This window comes from Pimephales promelas, chromosome 17 (assembly GCF_988280905.1).
Source record: "Pimephales promelas chromosome 17, fPimPro1.hap1.1, whole genome shotgun sequence".
NCBI lineage: Eukaryota > Metazoa > Chordata > Actinopteri > Cypriniformes > Leuciscidae > Pimephales > Pimephales promelas.
The window spans coordinates 7,625,499-7,644,674 of NC_142785.1; the positions used below are offsets into that span (position 1 = coordinate 7,625,499).

The 19,176-nt window shown below is 38.0% G+C and overlaps 1 protein-coding gene across 4 annotated transcripts in view; it reads right to left on the reverse strand.

The window, feature by feature from the left end:
* Positions 1-1,943: 1,943 nt before the first annotated feature.
* trrap (transformation/transcription domain-associated protein) overlaps positions 1,944-19,176 on the reverse strand; it is a 139,770-nt gene continuing 122,537 nt past the window's right edge. For all 4 annotated transcript variants that reach the window (XM_089121852.1, XM_039687904.2, XM_089121851.1 and 1 more), the window contains 6 exons: positions 10,487-10,712; positions 9,023-9,240; positions 7,380-7,564; positions 5,701-5,904; positions 3,249-3,443; positions 1,944-3,157 (listed from right to left, as the gene is read on the reverse strand). In XM_089121852.1, coding sequence (XP_088977978.1) covers positions 2,873-3,157; positions 3,249-3,443; positions 5,701-5,904; positions 7,380-7,564; positions 9,023-9,240; positions 10,487-10,712 — 1,313 coding nt within the window. In that variant the 3' untranslated portion in view covers positions 1,944-2,872. The remainder of the gene's footprint in view (positions 3,158-3,248; positions 3,444-5,700; positions 5,905-7,379; positions 7,565-9,022; positions 9,241-10,486; positions 10,713-19,176) is intronic.

Here is a 19,176-nt window from a genome sequence, read left to right on the forward strand (position 1 = left end):
GGATCTGTAACAATCTGGTTTAATTAAAAAACAACTGGACTTGCCAAATAACCTTGGGTAAAACAACTCAAACTGGCTTTTGCTGGAATTATACCAGACACCCTATGAAGACATGAATGACTAAATAGTTTAATTACAGACATACTGCTTCCATTCTTGTACTTGGCCACATTATTAATCCCAATTTAGTCCCAAATCAATCTTAAAACATCACTGTAAAAGATGACCGATTCCAAACATGCAGAATACAAGTTTGTTAGTGTGGGTTTATATAAATATATATGATTTGTTTGGTAACACTTTACTTGAAGGGGTGTGCATAAGACTGACATGACACCTTCATAACCATGAAATGACATATGTCATGAATATGAAATAGGGTTTATGCATTTTTATGACAACTGCCATTATGGGTCTTTCTCTCAATAATGACATTTTGAATGCAAATATGACATTGTTTAAGATGTCTTTGTTATGACATCTTGTCATAAACCAATACATCATAACCTGTCAGTGTCTTTGTCATGACAACTTGACATAAAAATAAGTTAAACTGTCATGTGGTTGGCTTTGACATTGTCAAAACCAACCACCTGACCGTTTAATGTAATGTTAACCAATAAAGTGAGGTGGTTTCTTAAGTTTGATAATGAATCTGCTATGTCATGTTTATGACAGGTTGTGTTGTCTTAGTAATGTCAAGTTGTCATGACCAAGACACTGACAGGTTATGATGTATTGGTTTATGTCAAGGTGTCACAAAGACATCTCAAAAAATGTCATATTTGCATTAAAAATGTCATAACTGAGCGAATGACACTTAATGACAGTTGTCACAAACATGCATAAAACTTCCTACATATTCATAACATACAGTATGTCATGTTGTGATTATGAAGGTGTCAGTTTAGTCTTATGCACACCCCTTCAAGTTAAGTGTTACCATCTGTTTAATTAAAATGTCACAACTTGTTCTTCTCTTTGGTGATGTATGCTGAACTTTAGTTAATTATGTAGTCCGCTTAAACCATGCATCTTCCTTCCAATTGCCTCCATCCAATCAACAACCGATGAATAGAATCAGATTTAGAAAAGATCAGAAAAGATTTATCACTACCTCAGCTCCATCTTGACAAAATACTACTCGATTGTTAATGCAACGTTCTGAGCACCAGTGTTTAAATTCAAATCATCCTCTTAAGAAGTGACTTGTAATCTGCAAATTAAACTGTTTTAGGTATGTTTTATCATCAATGACATATAACAGTGTAGGAATAATTCTCATCTCTTGAACATTACTGAATTTTAGCAGGTAGGTGAAGATCAAGATTCTCGTCTTTTGTTCTCTCATTGTGAAAAAATGGTGGTTTGTTTGTCCTCCATGTGTCTGCCAATCACAGCTCTCCCCGAGGGGGCTCCATCAATCAGTTAGCCCACATCCCCCTCCTATCAGTCTAGACATCAACAGGCAATGCGGGGGGCATCTCTCTCGTTCAGAGTTAAATATTGCAGCGCTCAAGTTCAGACAGTCTAGTTCTACATCAGCCCCCAGAACTGTTTGGTGGCAAAAGACCTCAAAAGGAGGACAAAAATGGGAGTGCATGGTCCCTGACTAATGTTAGAGAGGGGCTGGATAGATATCAGAGGAAAAAGGATAAATACCTGAGGTGTGCAAGCATGCAGGGTTGAAGCAATGGTTTATGGGATTGAAGCCAGCGCTGACAGCATGTGTAACTCTGAGAAGACAGCACTCAGTGAGATATATTGGCAGGGTGTAATAAAGAAGGTAAAGCAGACTGAGATCTGACCTGATGCGAATGACTCCACGGCGTGCTCTCACTCAGGTCCTCTCCTGTACTTCAGGCAATCAGCGAGAGACAAGGTTATTCTTCCTGAAAGTGTCCTTCAATCAACCACCCACAGAGATACACATCCACAAACGGTTTTTTTTTTCCTTGAAAAAGAGCATTTTATTAAAACAAAATGCATATTTACATTGCAGAGGTAACTTTCCATATGTTGGCACAATATCCTGTACCTTTACAAAAGAGGGGAATGTATACAAAAATGCTTTTAGGCGCATAATTGAGATACAAACGCTTTGGGACACTCAAAAAGGCAAAGTTGAAAACCTTTGAGCTGTAATAACAGATAAAATAACTGCATGTGCTATGAGTAACTAAAAATAAGCTAAATATAAAGCTACCCCAGTCTTAACGCTCATACGTTTTTGCCTTTCCAGAGTATTTTGGGGGAAAAAATGTAGTTTGACAGTAACATGGCGGCTTTAAATTTCACAAACCTGTAGAAAAGTACAAGCCATAAAGGGATGCAATGTCATTTTTACATGTACAAAGGTAAAAAAAAATGCCCACATACAATTTTAAATAATGACATACACAACAACATGCTGAACATGTAAATTAAAAGGCAGCCATCAGTCAGAGAGAAACGGAGAACTTGATGGGAGTTGCATAAAATCTGCTGGGATAGCTGCTGCACCCTCTTCCAATGTGGAGCCAAGAAAAGGCTGTGGAAACAGTATTTTATCAAAGGCTGTATTGTACCGTCACACTTCGCTGACAATCACGACAGTCTCAACAAAAGCACTTTACAAAGCTCGTCAGTTTCACAATAGTCTCTTGTCTGACCGACCAAAGCTGCATGTATCTCTAGCCGGTGAATATAACATTTAGTGAATACTGAAGATCTTAGGTAATATCATGTTCTTTTTTTTAAATTACAGTTTGCACATTTTATAACCCCTTAGAAACCAAGACATTTTTTAAACTTCAAATTCATCCACTTTGACATTCTCTTTCACAGTATTGCATTTCTCTGAGATCTGCCAGGATTACTTTCTTCACACAACCTACAACCAGGGGTGCCAGGCAGGATCCATGCGGCACAGGTTGTCCAGGCTGTTGGCGGCCGCCACTAGCGTGTTTACTTTACTCTCACCACCCTCAAACTGGGCCAAGTTGTGAAGGCGGGTCATGATGGCGGTCACAGCTTTCTGGACCAGAGACACCAGCTGTTGGCTGTCCATGTTCTCAGGTTGTCCAGCTGGGGACAGAGGCATGGATGTATCCTCTTGTGTTTTCTTATGCCAAGCGATGATTTCGTCCCGAAGAACTGCTTTCAAGATGCCATCGACCTGATTGAGAGGTGACACAGATTGAGAGTGGGTCAAGAATCCTAGCAAATGAAAGCGTCTCATTCTTCATTATTCTTTTCGTAATGCGTACCTTGAAGTTAGGCTGAGCAAAGCAACGTGCAACCGCTATCATGGAAGCCGTGAGGGGCCCAGATACGCCGATGGTGGTCAGGAACTCAGAGATGTTGGGCGTCAACCTGAAGGGGACGGGCCGGTTGGCATCCAGATCACCAGTGGCATCATTAATATCGAAGCGGAAGTATGATACGTTGAGTTTTCCTGTGTCCTGTTGGGGGAAAACAACACAGAGTAGTGTCATTTAATTAATCTCGGAGAACCTGACCTTGTAGACTGAGACTTCAGCTAACTTTGAGAGATAAATATCATGTGGCGCCAAGTCATTAGTTTCCATCCAGAGAAATAAAGCAAATTTGGGAAAGGAGCCCATTTGTTCATGTGGGACCAACATCAGAAAACAGCTAATCTATAGCACTCTGGGAAAAAATGGATAGCGTTGTAGACATCCGACCACAAAAATGTGAGGAAGTATCGATCCTACACCCACTGTGGTCTGCATCAGCATTTCAGCATATGAACAAAAGTCTCCATTTGCCTTCTGATGCCCTTGACGTAGAGCGTCGTCATCACTAATAAAGCATTTCACACATAACATGCTTAAAGGAGTAGTTCACTTTAAAAAAAAAAAAAACATTTTGCTGATAATTTACTCACCCCCATGTCATCCAAGATGTCCATGTCTTTCTTTCTTCAGTCGAAAAGAAATTAAGGTTTTTGATAAAAACATTCCAGCATTTTTCTCCATATAATACACTTTAGTGGTAACCAAACGGTTCAAGGTCCAAAAGACAGTTTCAGTGCAAACTGCAAACTGTCCAAAGGGCTTTAAACAATTCCAGAGGGTCTTATCAAGCGAAATGATCGCTCATTTAAAAAAACAAAAAACAAAGTTTAAGTTTTATAAGCTCAAATGGTCACCTTGCATCTGTGATGCGCACTCGTGATTCTCCTGTTTGAACTCGTTTATCAAAATGAACAAATCTTTTTTCGAGTCATTTGGTTCATTTAACGAACGAAATGAACAAATTGGGAAAAGATTCGTTCATTTTGATGAACGAGTTTGAACAGGAGAGTCACAAACGCGCAACACAGAACAGAACAGGGCGAGCATTTGAGCTTATAAAACTTAAACTTTGTTTTTTTGTTTTTTTTAAATGAGCGATAGTTTTGCTTGATAAGACCCTTATTCATCTTTTTGAAAAGTTTGCACTGAAACTGTCTTTTGGACCTTGAACCGTTTGGTTACCAGTAAAGTTCATTATTAGAGAAGGACTATAGTCACCACTCTGCCACACATTCTAGAATAGATTACTTTCTCTTACAAGAAGAAAACAGACACCGGATACAGAATTGCGGGATTGGGGTAGCTGACGTGTCGGACCATAATGCTATTTATATGAAGATCTCTCTGGGAAAGGAAAAAAGGAATTCATTGTGGAGAATAAATCTAGGAATATTAAATAATAAATCAGTAGTTGAGCAAATCCGAATAGAAATAAAAAGATACTTAGAGGAAAATAACAATGGAGAGGTAGACCCCTCTATATTATGGGATGCACTAAAAGCAGTGATTCGAGGAAAGTTAATAGCTATTACAAGCACTCTTAAAAAAGAAAGGATAGCTCATTATGAGAAACTTATTTCAGAATTAAAACAATTGGAGGTAAAACCAGTAAAGTTCATTAAGTTTATCAAAAACCTTAATTTCTTTTTGGCTGAAGAAAGAAAGACATGGACATCTTGGATGATATGGGGGTGAGTAAATTATCAGCAAAAGTTTTTTTTTTAAAGTAAACTACTCCTTTAAGATTTCATTTTAAATAATAATATAATTATCTATTCTCTAAAATATATTGATGAAGTGTCACTCAAATATTGTGAAACTCCAAGCACAATAAGAACAAGTTCAAACGTGATTCAAGTTAAGTATTTAGACCCTACACAGGACCAATCTGAATTTCTGAAGTCAAACGGAGATCTACCCTGGAAGCGATACACCAGGGAAATGCATGATGGTTTGAGTGTGTTATTGAGAGAGAGAGAGAAAGAGAGACACACACAGAGACAAAGACAGCACATATCTGCTTGTCCGCTCTGCCTGCCGTAGTAATCTCCCAGTGTCTAATGAGATCTGTAGAGTGGAACCGGCAGCAAGGGGGCTTACTATACCCACTTAGCTGGCCATTCGTCCGCCTGTCAGAAAACTGCAGATAAGAATCATAAGATGAGGTGCTTGTTTGACGCACATTTCTAATAAAAGACTTTCAAATGCACTCTGTGGACCTGCACTGACCCGATACCCTATTGCAAATGTTGCAGGACAGCTAGAGAGTGGCCAACAAAAACTGAAGCGTGTGTGATGACCCAACACACTGCTTTGGACTAATTGGATGCATGTATATTTGATGAAAGAGAGCTAGTATCAAGTATGAGATCAGTTCCATTACGTCAAGTCATTCAGGTACCTGTGCGATCTGCAGCATCTCTGGGTTGAGACGGTTCAGGTGCAGCATGAACTCAGCCAGGCCGATTAGAGCAAGCTGGATGGTGAACATTTTGCGGAAAGTCCAGTAGTCTGTGGCGTTGGGGAAGGTGTGCAGAGCCCACTCCTTCAACATGCTACGAGGAACCATGTTGCTCTGGACCTCCTTTAGAATGTCACGCAGGACCTTAAAACATGGACAAAAAAGATGACTTGAAAAGATAGAAAAGCTATTTTATTGGTTCATTTACTTACTTAAAGGAGTAGTTCACTTTTCAAAAAACTTTTGCTGATAATATAGTAACCGCCATGTCACTCAAGATGCCCATGTCTATCTTTCTTCAGTCGAAAAGAAATTAAGGTTTTTGATGAAAACATTCCAGCATTTCTCCATTTAATGCACTTTACTGGATACCAAACTGTTCAAGGTCCAAAAGACAGTTTCAGTTTCAAACTGTTCAAATTGCTTTAAATGATTCCAGACGATGAATAAGGGTCTTATAAAGCGAAACGATCGCTAATTTAAAAAAAAAAATACAGTTTAAGTTTTTTATATTTTGTTATTTTAATTCCTTTTTTTCCTCTCCCAGAGAGATCTTCATATAAATAGCATTATGGTCCGACACGTCAGCTACCCCAATCCCGCAATTCTGTATCTGGTGTCTGTTTTCTTCTTGTAAGAGAAAGTAATCTATTCTAGAATACACAGAATGTGTGGCAGAGTAGTGACTATAGTCCTTCTCTAATAATGAACTTTACTGGTAACCAAACGGTTCAAGGTCCAAAAGACAGTTTCAGTGCAAACTGTTCAAAAAGATGAATAAGGGTCTTATCAAGCAAAACTATCGCTCATTTAAAAAAAAAAAAAATAACAAAGTTTAAGTTTTATAAGCTCAAATCCTCGCCTTGCTCTGTTCTGTGATCCGCGTTTGTGACTCTCCTGTTCGAACTCGTTCATCAAAATGAAGAAACCTTTTTCCGAGTCAATTCGTTCATTGAATGAACCAAATGACCCGGGAAAAGATTTATTCATTTTGATGAACGAGTTCGAACAGGAGAGTCACAAACGTGCATCACAGAAGGCGACCATTTGAGCTTATAAAACTTAAACTTTGTTGTTTATTTTTTTAATGAGCAATCGTTTTGGTTGATAAGACCCTTATTCATCGTCTGGAATCGTTTAAAGCCCTTTGAACAGTTTGCAGTTTGTACTGAAAGTGTCTTTTGGGCCTTGGACCGTTTGGTTCCCACCGAAGTGCATTATATGGAGAAAAATGCTGGAATGTTTTCATCAAAAATTAATTTCCTAATTTCTTTTCGACTGAAGGAAGATAGACATGGACATCCTGGATGACATGGGGGTGAGTAAATTATCAGCAAAAGTTTTTTCAAAAGTGAACTACTCCTTTAACTGCGTATTAGGGTAAATATCCAGTTCATTTCCACCCAAAATCAAAAAGTAAGGGTATTTATTGTTTCTTATTATTCCCCAAGTCAAATCTATTGTTATTCTATTACATATATTATTATTACTATTCTCACTTCCATTAGGCATCCAGATCTGTATATAAAATATAAATATATTTGACATGTCCTTGGCAATTTCATGAAATTTTTTAGACCTTTTTAATTGATATAGTTTTTCCATTGTTCATGGCATACCTGATGGCTGGCTTGAGTTCCTCTAGCCTGAACAGTCGCAAGCCGGTCATAATAGCGGGAAATGGGGTTGTCGTGCTCAATGCCCTTCTTAGCACATCGTTGCTTGTATATTTCCACCAGAGACAGAGACGATGGATTGTCCTCCACTAACCGCATTTGAGGAGACACCGCCACCACCCTTGGGACTGGGAAGAGAAGAGATTTAAGGAGGATGTCCTCCATTGGTAAGCATGTCACACATGACCACTGGGACAATTCATACCGAATGAATCTAATAATCTAATCCCAATCTAATAAATAACTTTAGTGAAACGCATTAATTCATGATAAAATAGAATGTGCATTTCACCATCCCTACAATTATTAATTACATTACAGCATCAAAATCAACCTCTTTTCTTTTCATTTAAAAAAAGGTAAAGACAGAATGTTCCAGCGAAAACCTAAAAAAACGTGGCAACCTTTGAACTGAGAGAGTTTCATCTTTTATGTGTCTGTCACAAAAAAGACAATTTAGATCTTCCTCCTTTAGTCTCCACAGGGAGAAGAGCAACCTCATTTTTATTCCTTCTGCTCAAGTCCCCTCTCTTTCTTTTTCTGTTACAACTGCACAGCTTTTCTGGTACTTTTCCCTTCAATCTTGCCTCTTTTTTCTTTTCTACCTCCACCAATCTGTCTGAGAGCAACTAGGCCACTGAGTCCTGCACTGAGCGCAAATGGACAGCATTCAAATGGGGCAGATCTGAACACATGTATGCCACAATTTAAAATATGTCAACAGAGAAGTAAAAATGTATTGTAAAATGTTCATGTATTTCAAATAATTTATTTTATTCTTTATAATGTTTTAAAGGAGTAGTTCACTTTCAAGTTTTTAAAAAAAACATTTGCTGATAATTTACTCACCCCCATGTCATCCAAGATGTCCATGTTTTTCCTTCTTCAGTCGAAAAGAAATTAAGGTTTTTGATGAAAACATTCCAGGATTTTCTCTATATAATGGACTTCATTGGGAACCAAACGGCTAAAGGTCCAAATGAGAGTTTCAGTGCAGCTTCAAAGGGATTTAAATGACACCAGACGATGAATAAGGATCGTATCTAAGACCCTTCGAGTCATGACTCAAAAAAAGATTTGTTCATTTTGATGAACGAGTTTGAACAGGAGAGTCACGAACGCTCATCACAGAACAGAGCAAGGCAAGCATTTGTGCTTATAAAACTTTTTTTTAAAATGACCGATTGTTTCTCTAGATAAGACCCTTATTCATCGTCTGTTGTCGTTTAAAGCCATTTGAAGCTGCACTGAAACTCTCATTTGGACCTTGAACCGTTTGGTTCCCATTGAAGTCCATTATATGGAGAAAATCCTGGAATGTTTTCATCAAAAACCTTAATTTCTTTTCAAACGAAGAAAGAATGACATGGGGGTAAGTAAATTATGAGCAAAAGATTTTTTAAAAAGTGAACTACTCTTTTAAGTATACTTCTACATGATTTTATTTTGATTATTTATTTATTTATTGCAAATAACCTTCAGGCTTGAACCTGGTCATTGAAACGAAAGGTCATGTCCAAAGTGCTGACATAAATAGATGTAGACATGGGGAAACGTTTCAGTGTGATCTGTGGTTAGCGCAGTACCTGTGAAGAAGAGGTGTCTCTTGGTGGTCTCTTTCCTCTTCTCCAGACAGGGGTTGAGTAGCCGCAAGAGCTGCAACACGCGCTCCTCTCTGCGGGACTCCGTCAGACATGCGTCATTCATCACCAAGTATGGATAGATCTTGCCGTTGTGCCCGCGGATGTAGAGACGTCGAGCAGCTGTGTTGTGCTTTTGAACAATCTCCACCCTGGGCATGAACCTTAGGAGGTAGAGTAAGAGGGAGAGAGTGAAAGAATGATGGGTAAGTGATGAAGTAATCATCACTTGAAGAATTAAGGTCTCAGCTGGAGTCTAGCTTAGAACTCCAACAGGAGAATAAAAAATAAATGTAATCAAAAACCACCTATGAGTCCAAGTGTGTATTAAGAACATGAAGCTAAATTTAAAAATCACTAATCAACTTGTTTGTCTAAAGCCAGTTCTGAATAGGCCCCTAAACAGATGCAATTTGCAAAAATATGTTGGTTTTTTTTGATGATTTTGAGGGTTGATCTATTTTATGCGGGAAATTTCATCAGGTATTGCTGAAACTAGGCTAATTATTTACGATTTCCTTAAAGGAGTAGTTCACTTTTAAAAAAACTTTTGCTGATAATTTACTCATCCCCATGTCATCCAAGATATCCATGTCAGTCTTTCTTCAATCAAAAAGAAATTAAGGTTTTTGACGAAAACATTCCAGGATTTTTCACCAAATAATGGACTTCAATGGGAATCAAATGGTTCAAGATCCAAAAGACAGTTTCAGTGCAAACTCCAAACTGTTCAAAGGGCTTTAAACGATTCCAGACGATGAATAGGCTCTTTTCAAGCGAAACGATGGCTCATTAAAAAAAATAAATAAATAAAGTTTACGTTTTATAAGCTCAAATGGTCACCTTGCTCTGTTCTCTGATGCGCGTTCGTGACTCTCCTATTCAAACCCGTTCATCAAAATGAACAAATCTTTTCCCGAGTCAACTCGTTTAACTCGAAACGAAAAAGGATTAGTTCATTTTGATAAACGAGTTCGAACAGGAGAGTCACGAACGCGCATCACAGAACAGAGCAAGGCGACCATTTAAGCTTATAAAACGTAAACTTTTTTTATTAAATGAGCAATCATTTCGCTTGATAAGACCCTTATTCATCATCTGGAATCGTTTAAAGCCCTTTGAACAGTTTGCACTGAAACTGTCTTGGATCTTGAATCATTTGATTCCCATTGAAGTCCATTATATGGAGAAAAATCCTGGAACGTTTTCATGAAAAACCTTAATTTCTTTTCGACTGAAGAAAGACTGACATGGATATCTTGGATGACATGGGGGTGAGTAAATTATCAGCAAAAGTTTTTTTTTAAAAAGTGAACTACTCCTTTAAGACAGATCAAGTAGTCAGTGATTGGATGACTATATGACCAGTCGACCAGCACAACCCCATCCCTGGTGTGTATTATTTGTTACCTGGCAATCTTGATGTAATAGTGTGTGGGCTTAGGCATGAGGAACTCTCCCGGGATCTCCACTTCGGCAGTCTGGGCCGAGAAGTTGCTAAGGAAACGGCATTTCTCCTCTATCAGGAAGAACTTAGGCAGCTGCTTCGTCTTGGCTTCCAGGATCTTGATCCACTTCTTCAGCTTCGAAATGAGATTGTGCAGCTTCATGGAGCCGGGAACACTGAAGTCAAAATCTGTGTACGGAAAGAGTGAAGGGGCACGGTAAAACAGAAGAACAGATAGGTTGCTAAGAAAAGAAATTGGAATAAAAACAGGTGGAGGAAAAGCCTTTGGATGTGTGAAATGGGTACACGTGGCAGAGACTGTGAGAAAGAGACTGAGACGGGAGGAGACGTTATCTTTGGATCAGGGAAACAGAAGTAGTGCACTTCCTCCCAGGTTCCCCTTGTGGCGTGATGGTGCTGATAACATCACGGTTCATGAGGAGGGGGGGGGGGGGGGAAGGATTAACTGCTCAATGCAACTTCTAAATGACATTGTGCATTAAGTTGGAGAACACGCTCAAAAGGTATGGTCGGAATGCAAGCCACGTTCCCAATTTTAGAGACAACCTCCAGGCCAGAACGTCTTTATCAAATAGGCTAAAAACTGCTCCACTTTCATCCTTCTGTTGCACCACATTAATAAAACCACATACCGCAGATACTGAAATGGCTTGGCATTTAATTTTAGCCATTTAAGAGGGAAAACACCCAGCAGAAAAAATATCTTTGTATAATTAACGCTTTGGCAGAAAGCATTTTGCATTGAGCTGCCACTCATGTCAAAGCCAGTGAGATGTGCTGCCACACATAATGAATGGCCATTTAAGAAACTCTTACGCCTCGAATGACGCGTTCGCCAACGTCCTGTGTGACATTTTGTTTAGCAGTAAACTGCCATAAGCTCTGCAGCTCCCACCCATTTCCATGCCCCAAATTAGATGTCTTATGAAATCAGACACGCTCTGTAATCTCCGCCAATCTGACTATTTCTGAGAGACTTTAAGACTGTTTAGGTGCTTAATGACCAGTGAGCATTAAGAACGAGATTTGGCTTGAAAAGCACAGCTAAGCGCAGCGGTCGACTTGGTGCAATCAATTTAGAAAAAAATGAACAGACAATCCCCTGCAGCGACAGTGGCCCGAAGCGAGGGCTTTTTCAGATAGCGGCACCTCCTGGGCAGCACGGGCTCCTTTCTGATAAATGTAGCGTCTTTTGAGCATGGATGGGGTGTGCGGTGCACTCGGTTTCAGCCTTCTCACTGACCCGGGATCAGTTCAACTCTAGGGCGATTTGAGCTCCCTGCTGCTGTAGAAAACAAGTCTCTGCTCTCTGACCTGTGAATGAGATACACAGTAGGCGGAAGTTTTCTGCACCTAATAATGCTCGGGCGGTGGAGGTGGCCAAGCGCTAAAAATACCCCCCCCCCCAACCGGCCGGCCGCCTGCACTGCTCGCTGTGCAGAAGTCTCCGGTGAATTCTCTACTTTAAATTCCATCACAGAAATGCCTGAGTGAACACAGTGTACAGCACAACAGGAGCCCTGAAACAGCCTCGGCCCCGCAGACATGCTCCCGCTTTAGATCAATGTAGACAGCAACGCCCGAGAATAGCATAACCCCGCGAAGGTAAAACAAGCATTTCAGAAATATAAACACCACTAGTATTCTATCACAGTACTTTTTTACCCAACACTACACTTTCAATACAAAATGAAAGGTACATAATTTAAGCATTGATTTAAAAATGTGTCTGTATATTGGTGTTTGTAAAGAAAAACTACAAAAATCTTCAAAAGGATTCAAGCAAAAATAATTTCAAATATTAAAATGTTATGAAATGGCATTGCGATTTCCATATATCTCAAACAAAAATAGCAATGAGTCTCATATGGAGCAAATGTAACTTAGTTTTCAGTGTAGGATTACAAATTATTAGAGCCAGACCGATAAAGGATTTTGAAGGCCGATACCGATACAAATATTTTTGGGTTTTAAAATCCGATATTCTGATATATCGGTCGATATATATATATTTTTTTCAGAAACGCGCAACAAAACATTAACAGATTTCCCTAACATAGTTATTTGTAGTTATTTATGAGTTTTAACTAAAATAATATGATAAAGCATTTTAAAAAGAAACTTGTTTCTTTTATTGTCACAACAGATTGAGGAACATCAAAATATATTAAAGTTCTGATAAATAAAATAATAATTAGTCCCTACATTGCCTTATAAGCTACTTTATAATTACAATGTCAGCTTGCTTATCCCTTTACCTGCACTTTTTAAATTCTTTCCATCAAGCTACATTAAACCATTTTCAATCATCAGTTGCTGCCTGCCTTCTAAAACCTACTATTTAGCGATTCTAAATCCATTACAGAACGACAGTCTGCAACACACACATGGCGTCGTTGGATTTCACACACGTGTAAAAGAAAACCTAACTTTTATGCACAAGATACGTTTGATACTTTTTCTCTATGTATAAATGTTCACTCCTCGCAAGTCTAACTTACATTTTACAATGCAAGGACATGCTAGTTATAAATACAGTAATCATTACTTTATTTAGACAGAAAAAGTTCATTGTGGTTTCCAAGCTCATTAAATGTTAACGTTAGCGGCCTTCCACTGATGATAGTGGTATTAGCTAGCTTTGTGGTTAGCTAGTCTTTGATGAGACATAATTTAGCAATGGATAAAGTCATACTTCAAATTGTAAAACATACATTTTCAATATAACAGGCTAAGGACAGATGATTGAAGCGTGTTTCGTCCGTTTTTATTTTATTTTTGAAATATTCATTTATCGGCCATTATAACTGCCGATACCGAAATTTTGGAAAATTCCCAATATCGGCCGATAATATCAGTCGGCCGATATATCGGTCTGGCTCTACAAATTATTAAATGTTTAATTTAGGTTCAACAGTATTTTTAACAGAGTAAGTGCATACACTGTTTTTCATTTTGAGGCAATCGAGGTTTTGGACATTAACCTCTTGTCACATCTCAGGTCAGCTGGGCCTTTTGTTGATCAAATTAGGCTGATTGGATTAGCATATCAAGGCTCTGAGTTGTACTGTTAACCAGCTGAATCATGTACTTTCATTTACATGTTTTGTTCAAGAATCCCCTCCTCTATGTAACTCTTCCCCCTTGTAAGGTATATAAACACTTATATTTTAGTTTTTTAGACTTGGCTAAGATTTTTGAACAAAGCAGACTACAGCAATGCAACAGCAATAATGAATCCCGCTTAAAAGATACTTCCGAGTCTCCTGTCTTTTCAAACAGGTTTCATTCGAAAGCTTACAAACTCAAAATTCATCCCGTCAAAACCGTTTTGAAATTGAACGATTGAGAGGCGAGCAAGGTCTTTTAAGTGAGCAGCTTCAAACTGTTGTTCTCTTGTGCTCCGCATCATAGCCATTGCACCGGTAGTTCACCCAGGACTGGACTTAATTCTATTATGTGGTTTAGTTTGATATGTGAACTGTCTTTGTAGTGTTAAGAGAAGGAGAGCTAAACGGGAGAATTGTCTTTTTGCTCCGCCGCCGTGCATGTTCTCAAAGAGAAACGTAGTCTTTTCAGCTGGCTATTATAAAATGCTATTTTTCTGCACTAAACTAGTGAATTTTCCCAAGATATATTCAGAGATGATAAACAAGATGCTATAGAATAGTCATTGAATAAAAAAAAACTGACATTCAATCTAGTATATTTTACACTTTACTGAAAACGTGCCAGCGCGACATCGAACGGGTTTTCCCAGATCGCATCACATATTAAAGCTGCAGACTGTAGTTTTTACTCTTTGTCGCCATCTCTGTTCAAAATCTGCAACTGCAGTTATTCGAGGAATTATCAATTTTAAGTTACTTGTGTCTCGACATGGTACCGAGCAGATGAATCCAGTGTTTGAGGAGTGTGTGTGGCCGCCAGTCAGTCAGCACGCCGGTATGGATACTGGCATTCAGAATCACAGAATATTCTTTTTGTAAATATGATCAACATATGAATTTTCACCAGAAAATGTCATCTGAACAAGTAAAATCCACTTTTGTTCTGACCAACTAAGGGGGAAAAAAATCATTGCAGTAAATCGTGCTGATTAAATCTAACTATCACTTATATCACGTAAAACTGTGCAAATTAGCCTATACTTTGTTTTCAAATTCTTAAAGGACTCCGGCGCAAAATGAACCTTTGGTCTAATAAAACATCGGTACCTAGTCAATCGTTCTCTGAGATTTGTTTTCATGATTAACGAATGTAAAGAGTTTTATCTCTAAAAACTGTTTAGCGTATAATGCTAGTACTGGGGGCATTGACTAAGTAAAAAGAAACCGCTAGTTTATACCACTAACAAGGCTCAAAAAAGCCCCACACTCACACGGTAACATAATGAGGGTCCATACATGCAAAACGAAGCATTGAGAACTTTGTAAGTGTACAGACCGTTTAATAAGAAGATACTTTATAAAGACAGTTCACTTCGCGTATACAGACAGGAGTCATCTTAGAAAATAGTCTCGATAAGTCGATCCCCGAACGCCACTCATACAGTTCAGAAGTTCGCTGAACTTCATACAGTTCAGATCACTCAGCACGACGTTCGTGGTTTGACTTGTCAGAGTTCTCCTTTAATGTTCAACATCAGCATTGCGTGACTACAATTAGTGCCATTCCGATGTTGCAGTCTCTTTTTTTCTGCAGCCACTCCGAAGTCTTTTGCTTTTTACAGCAGGTGAGTCTCCAGTTGTCATTTGTGATTGTCGTTTGAACCTTTCTGGATCCGCCATCAAATTGATAAGTTTAATTATATCAAGTGCTGTGAGAAAAGGCTATAAATCTCCACATACAACATCCTCATACCCAATATAGCCAACTAGCCGAGACTCTTCTTTATGAGTGCAGAATCAGATGTGACGTAATGACGAAAAGACATGCTCGAATGTCCCGCGGAAATCTACCAGTACCACTGGAATTAAAAACATTATCACAAGCTTGCCGTTTTGAATCGAGCTAATGCAGGAAGATACTTTTGAACACTGGCTGGGGCTGGTTATGTACCTGCTCAAACATGTATTTTGGATAATTTTTTAACAAAGCAAATTTAGTATAGTTTAATCTGAAAATGTATATGTCTTTAATACAAGCATGACATTACAGTGCAAAAAACATTTAAATGAGATCTCATCAAAAGTTAAAACTGTAATTATATTGTTAGCAAAAAAGCCTTTGGGCAGCCCCCATTATGACAACCAATAACATACACTTGGCTTGCATTTCATTGGTTTAAAAGCTTCTTAAAAAAATGGTGCAGAGTGTGTGTTTGGACACGTCTTGGGTGGAGAAACTTTTAGGGAAAAGGAGAGAAGGATACAGAGATTGAAGAGGCTGTGCGCTTTGCTGGTTCCCCTCCAAAAACTCATTCCCAGTAGAACGCGGTGTCAGGTGAGTAAAGAAGGCTCAGGGCGCAGTGGCCATGCCTCACTGCCCAGAGACAGCTGGCACCACAACATATGTTTTACACCCTTACACTCTTAACGGTCCTCTAAGGCCATGAACACACACACGGGCCTCCGGATAGAACTCAATATGAAGCAAACAAGAACAGTAGCTCCAGGATTTAATGTTTACTGAGGTGGAGAGACTGTAGGTGGACAGGGAAGGAAAGTATAAACATATTCTGCTCTCCTGAGCCGAGGACAGCTGAGGGGGAGTTTGTTTTAACATACGCCTCGGATCACACATGCTCTGCTTCCTGAGAGCAAGGTCTACACTAGGGGCACTGGAAGGTTATTGTCGGCCGATGTGTACAAAACTGGCCCCAGGAAAGAGCCGTGCCAACTTCTTCCGTAGTCGGAGAGATTTAAAAAAAAAAAAAAAAAACATCCCGAGGGGGGTGAAGGACATTTGGGATTTAAAAAGAAAAACTTCTTCACTAAAGGTAAAACAAACACACAATTAAAAGGTACATGTGTAAAAGTGGGCCAGATAATTGGGTAATAAGCTCAACCTGTGGGATGAGTTTGGGGGAAAACCGTATTGTTGAAAAATGGAAGAGAGGTGGAGTATTTGAAAATTATGTTTGCCATTTTGTTTGGTATCACAAGTGACACAATTCCCCTAAATCTAATGAAACTAAACAACAATAAAATGACAAAATAAAAAATAGAAAATTACTAAAAACACGTTTTGCCAATCCACACATAATTGGCATGTGTAATGTATGTTTTTTTCTGAGCATGTTGACTTAAAGCTGTGTACTTTCTTTACAGTCAACAGCACCTTTATACACACACAGTTCTGCCCATAGTCATCTTCCCATTAAATCTAATCACATGGTTCACAGAGCCAATTATTCTCTGAGTCGGTCTGGTGGAGAGGCCTGTGGTTAACTCTGAGCAGAAGTGGTTATGCAGAACAGAGACAAGAACGAAAGCATGTGTAATTGTGCACAGGGGACGTGATCCTTTAAGTGCGCTTGCCTGCAGTTTAGACTTCTGCCGACACTTCTGTGAAGTCCACGTGTGACAGCTCATTCTCAAAGAGTCGGCTGACTTGAATTATTTTATCTGTGTCAATGATGTTGAACTGCATTTGCAAAACAGCATTCAGAACAAACTAAGCTTCTGTAATATGTCATTTTAAAGTGAAACAAAATAAAGGTGGGGGTTGATTTCGAGATTGAGATTTGATTGGATCAAGAAAATCCAGCTATAATGAGAGTTCCCAGACCATGACCAATTCATTTCCATGATCTTTCATTGGATACAAATATTACATTTTATAGAGATTAGAATCACAAGACAAGTTATACTATCAAGTGTTGTTGTTATAATAAAACGAATCAATTTTTTCAGTAATTTATATAAAGCTGAAATAAACTGAAGAGTTCAGATGCAAAAGCCTCTAAATGCCACTTGAAATTTTCTTCTTTAATGATGATTTTTTTTCAAGCTTGTATATTTAAGTTCAGTAATTTCACTTAAATAACAATTAATAGGTAATTATCATTGCCATTTAAGTGAAATCACTGAACTTAAATATACAAGCTTGATAAAAATTATCATTCTAGAAGAAAATTTCAAATGGCACTTAGAGGCTTTTGCATCTGAACTCTTCACTATAAATATTAGATAAGCTTAAACAAATATTGGCAACTAACTGAAATAAGTTGAAGTTTAACTTAATTACTAAAATAAATACTTTTTTTAATAGAACTATTTTATATAATATATAAAAAAATAAAAACAAATAAAAGTGAAAAATGGCACAAAATCAAAGACAAAAATATACGCGAATTCAAAACATTAATAAATAAATACCATAGCAATATATGAAAATAACAGTGATTTTAAATAAATACATTTCCATGACTTTTTAGAATTTTAAATCTCACTTTTGATGTTTTTCATGACTGTAGGACAGTGGTTCTCAAACTTTTTCAAGACATTCATTGATACGACGCATAGGCCAATATAGGCCTATTTGGTAACACTTTACAATAAGGTTCTATAGTTAACATTAGTAAATGCATTAACTAACGTGAACTAACGATGAGCAATGCATTAATTACAGTGTTTATTAATCTTTGTTAATGTTAGTAAATACAAATACAGCTGTTCATTGTGTGTTCATGTTAGTTTACAGTCCATTAACTAATGTTAACTAATACAACCTTTGATTTTAATAACGTATTAGTAAATGTTGGAATTACTAACTAAGATTAATAAATGCTGAAGAAGTATTGTTGACATAATGTACATGTTAACTAATGTAGTTAACTCATTTTAACTAATTGTAAAGTGTTACCGCCTATTCTTAAGCCAAGCATACAGAATACAATGAGGCTATAGGTGCATTAGACTTTATTCTCATTTAAAACACATTCTCATTGTTGTGCACAGATATTGTGCACAAAAATTCAGCTCAGCAATTTTCTTAACAACCGCCTTTGATGATGCACGTGCACTGGCTGATCCTTAACGTGATCACAACAAAGTTGATTATGCACTAATTTGATCTAACCATTTATACAGATCGGTTAATTAACCAATTAACAGCCTACTATCATTTGCTGCTTGTTTTAAAAAAATTATTATTTAAAGGACTTTTTTTGGAATATTCTCAAAATATTCTCAGACTATTATATGGAGCCAACAAATTCTCATCCCAAGACGTCATCTAACTGACACTTTTGACCATAGGTCAACATCCGACGTTTTAGGGTACCCTTTAACGTCAGTAAGATGACGATCCTAGGGCATCATCCAACTGACGCGTTACCTTTAGCGTCAATTAGATGACGCGGGTAAGTTTAGGTCTGGGGTAGGGTTAGGATTAGATAGTATCATCTAACCATCGTTAAAGGGTACCCTAAAACATCGGATGTTAACCTATGGTCAAAAGGCTCAGTTACATGTCGTTTTGGGATGAGAATGTGCTGTCAGAACAGAACAATGGGAATAAAAAAACTAAACAAGCCAAAACTAAATAATTTAAAGTGAAAATAAGCGGTGTTGGGCACACGTAACTCTCTCATTCGAATCAAAACGTTTCCATATTTGCAATCTATTTAGATGCAGAACTATTATTTATAATATGCTTAGTACTTCCAATATCGACGAGAAAAAAA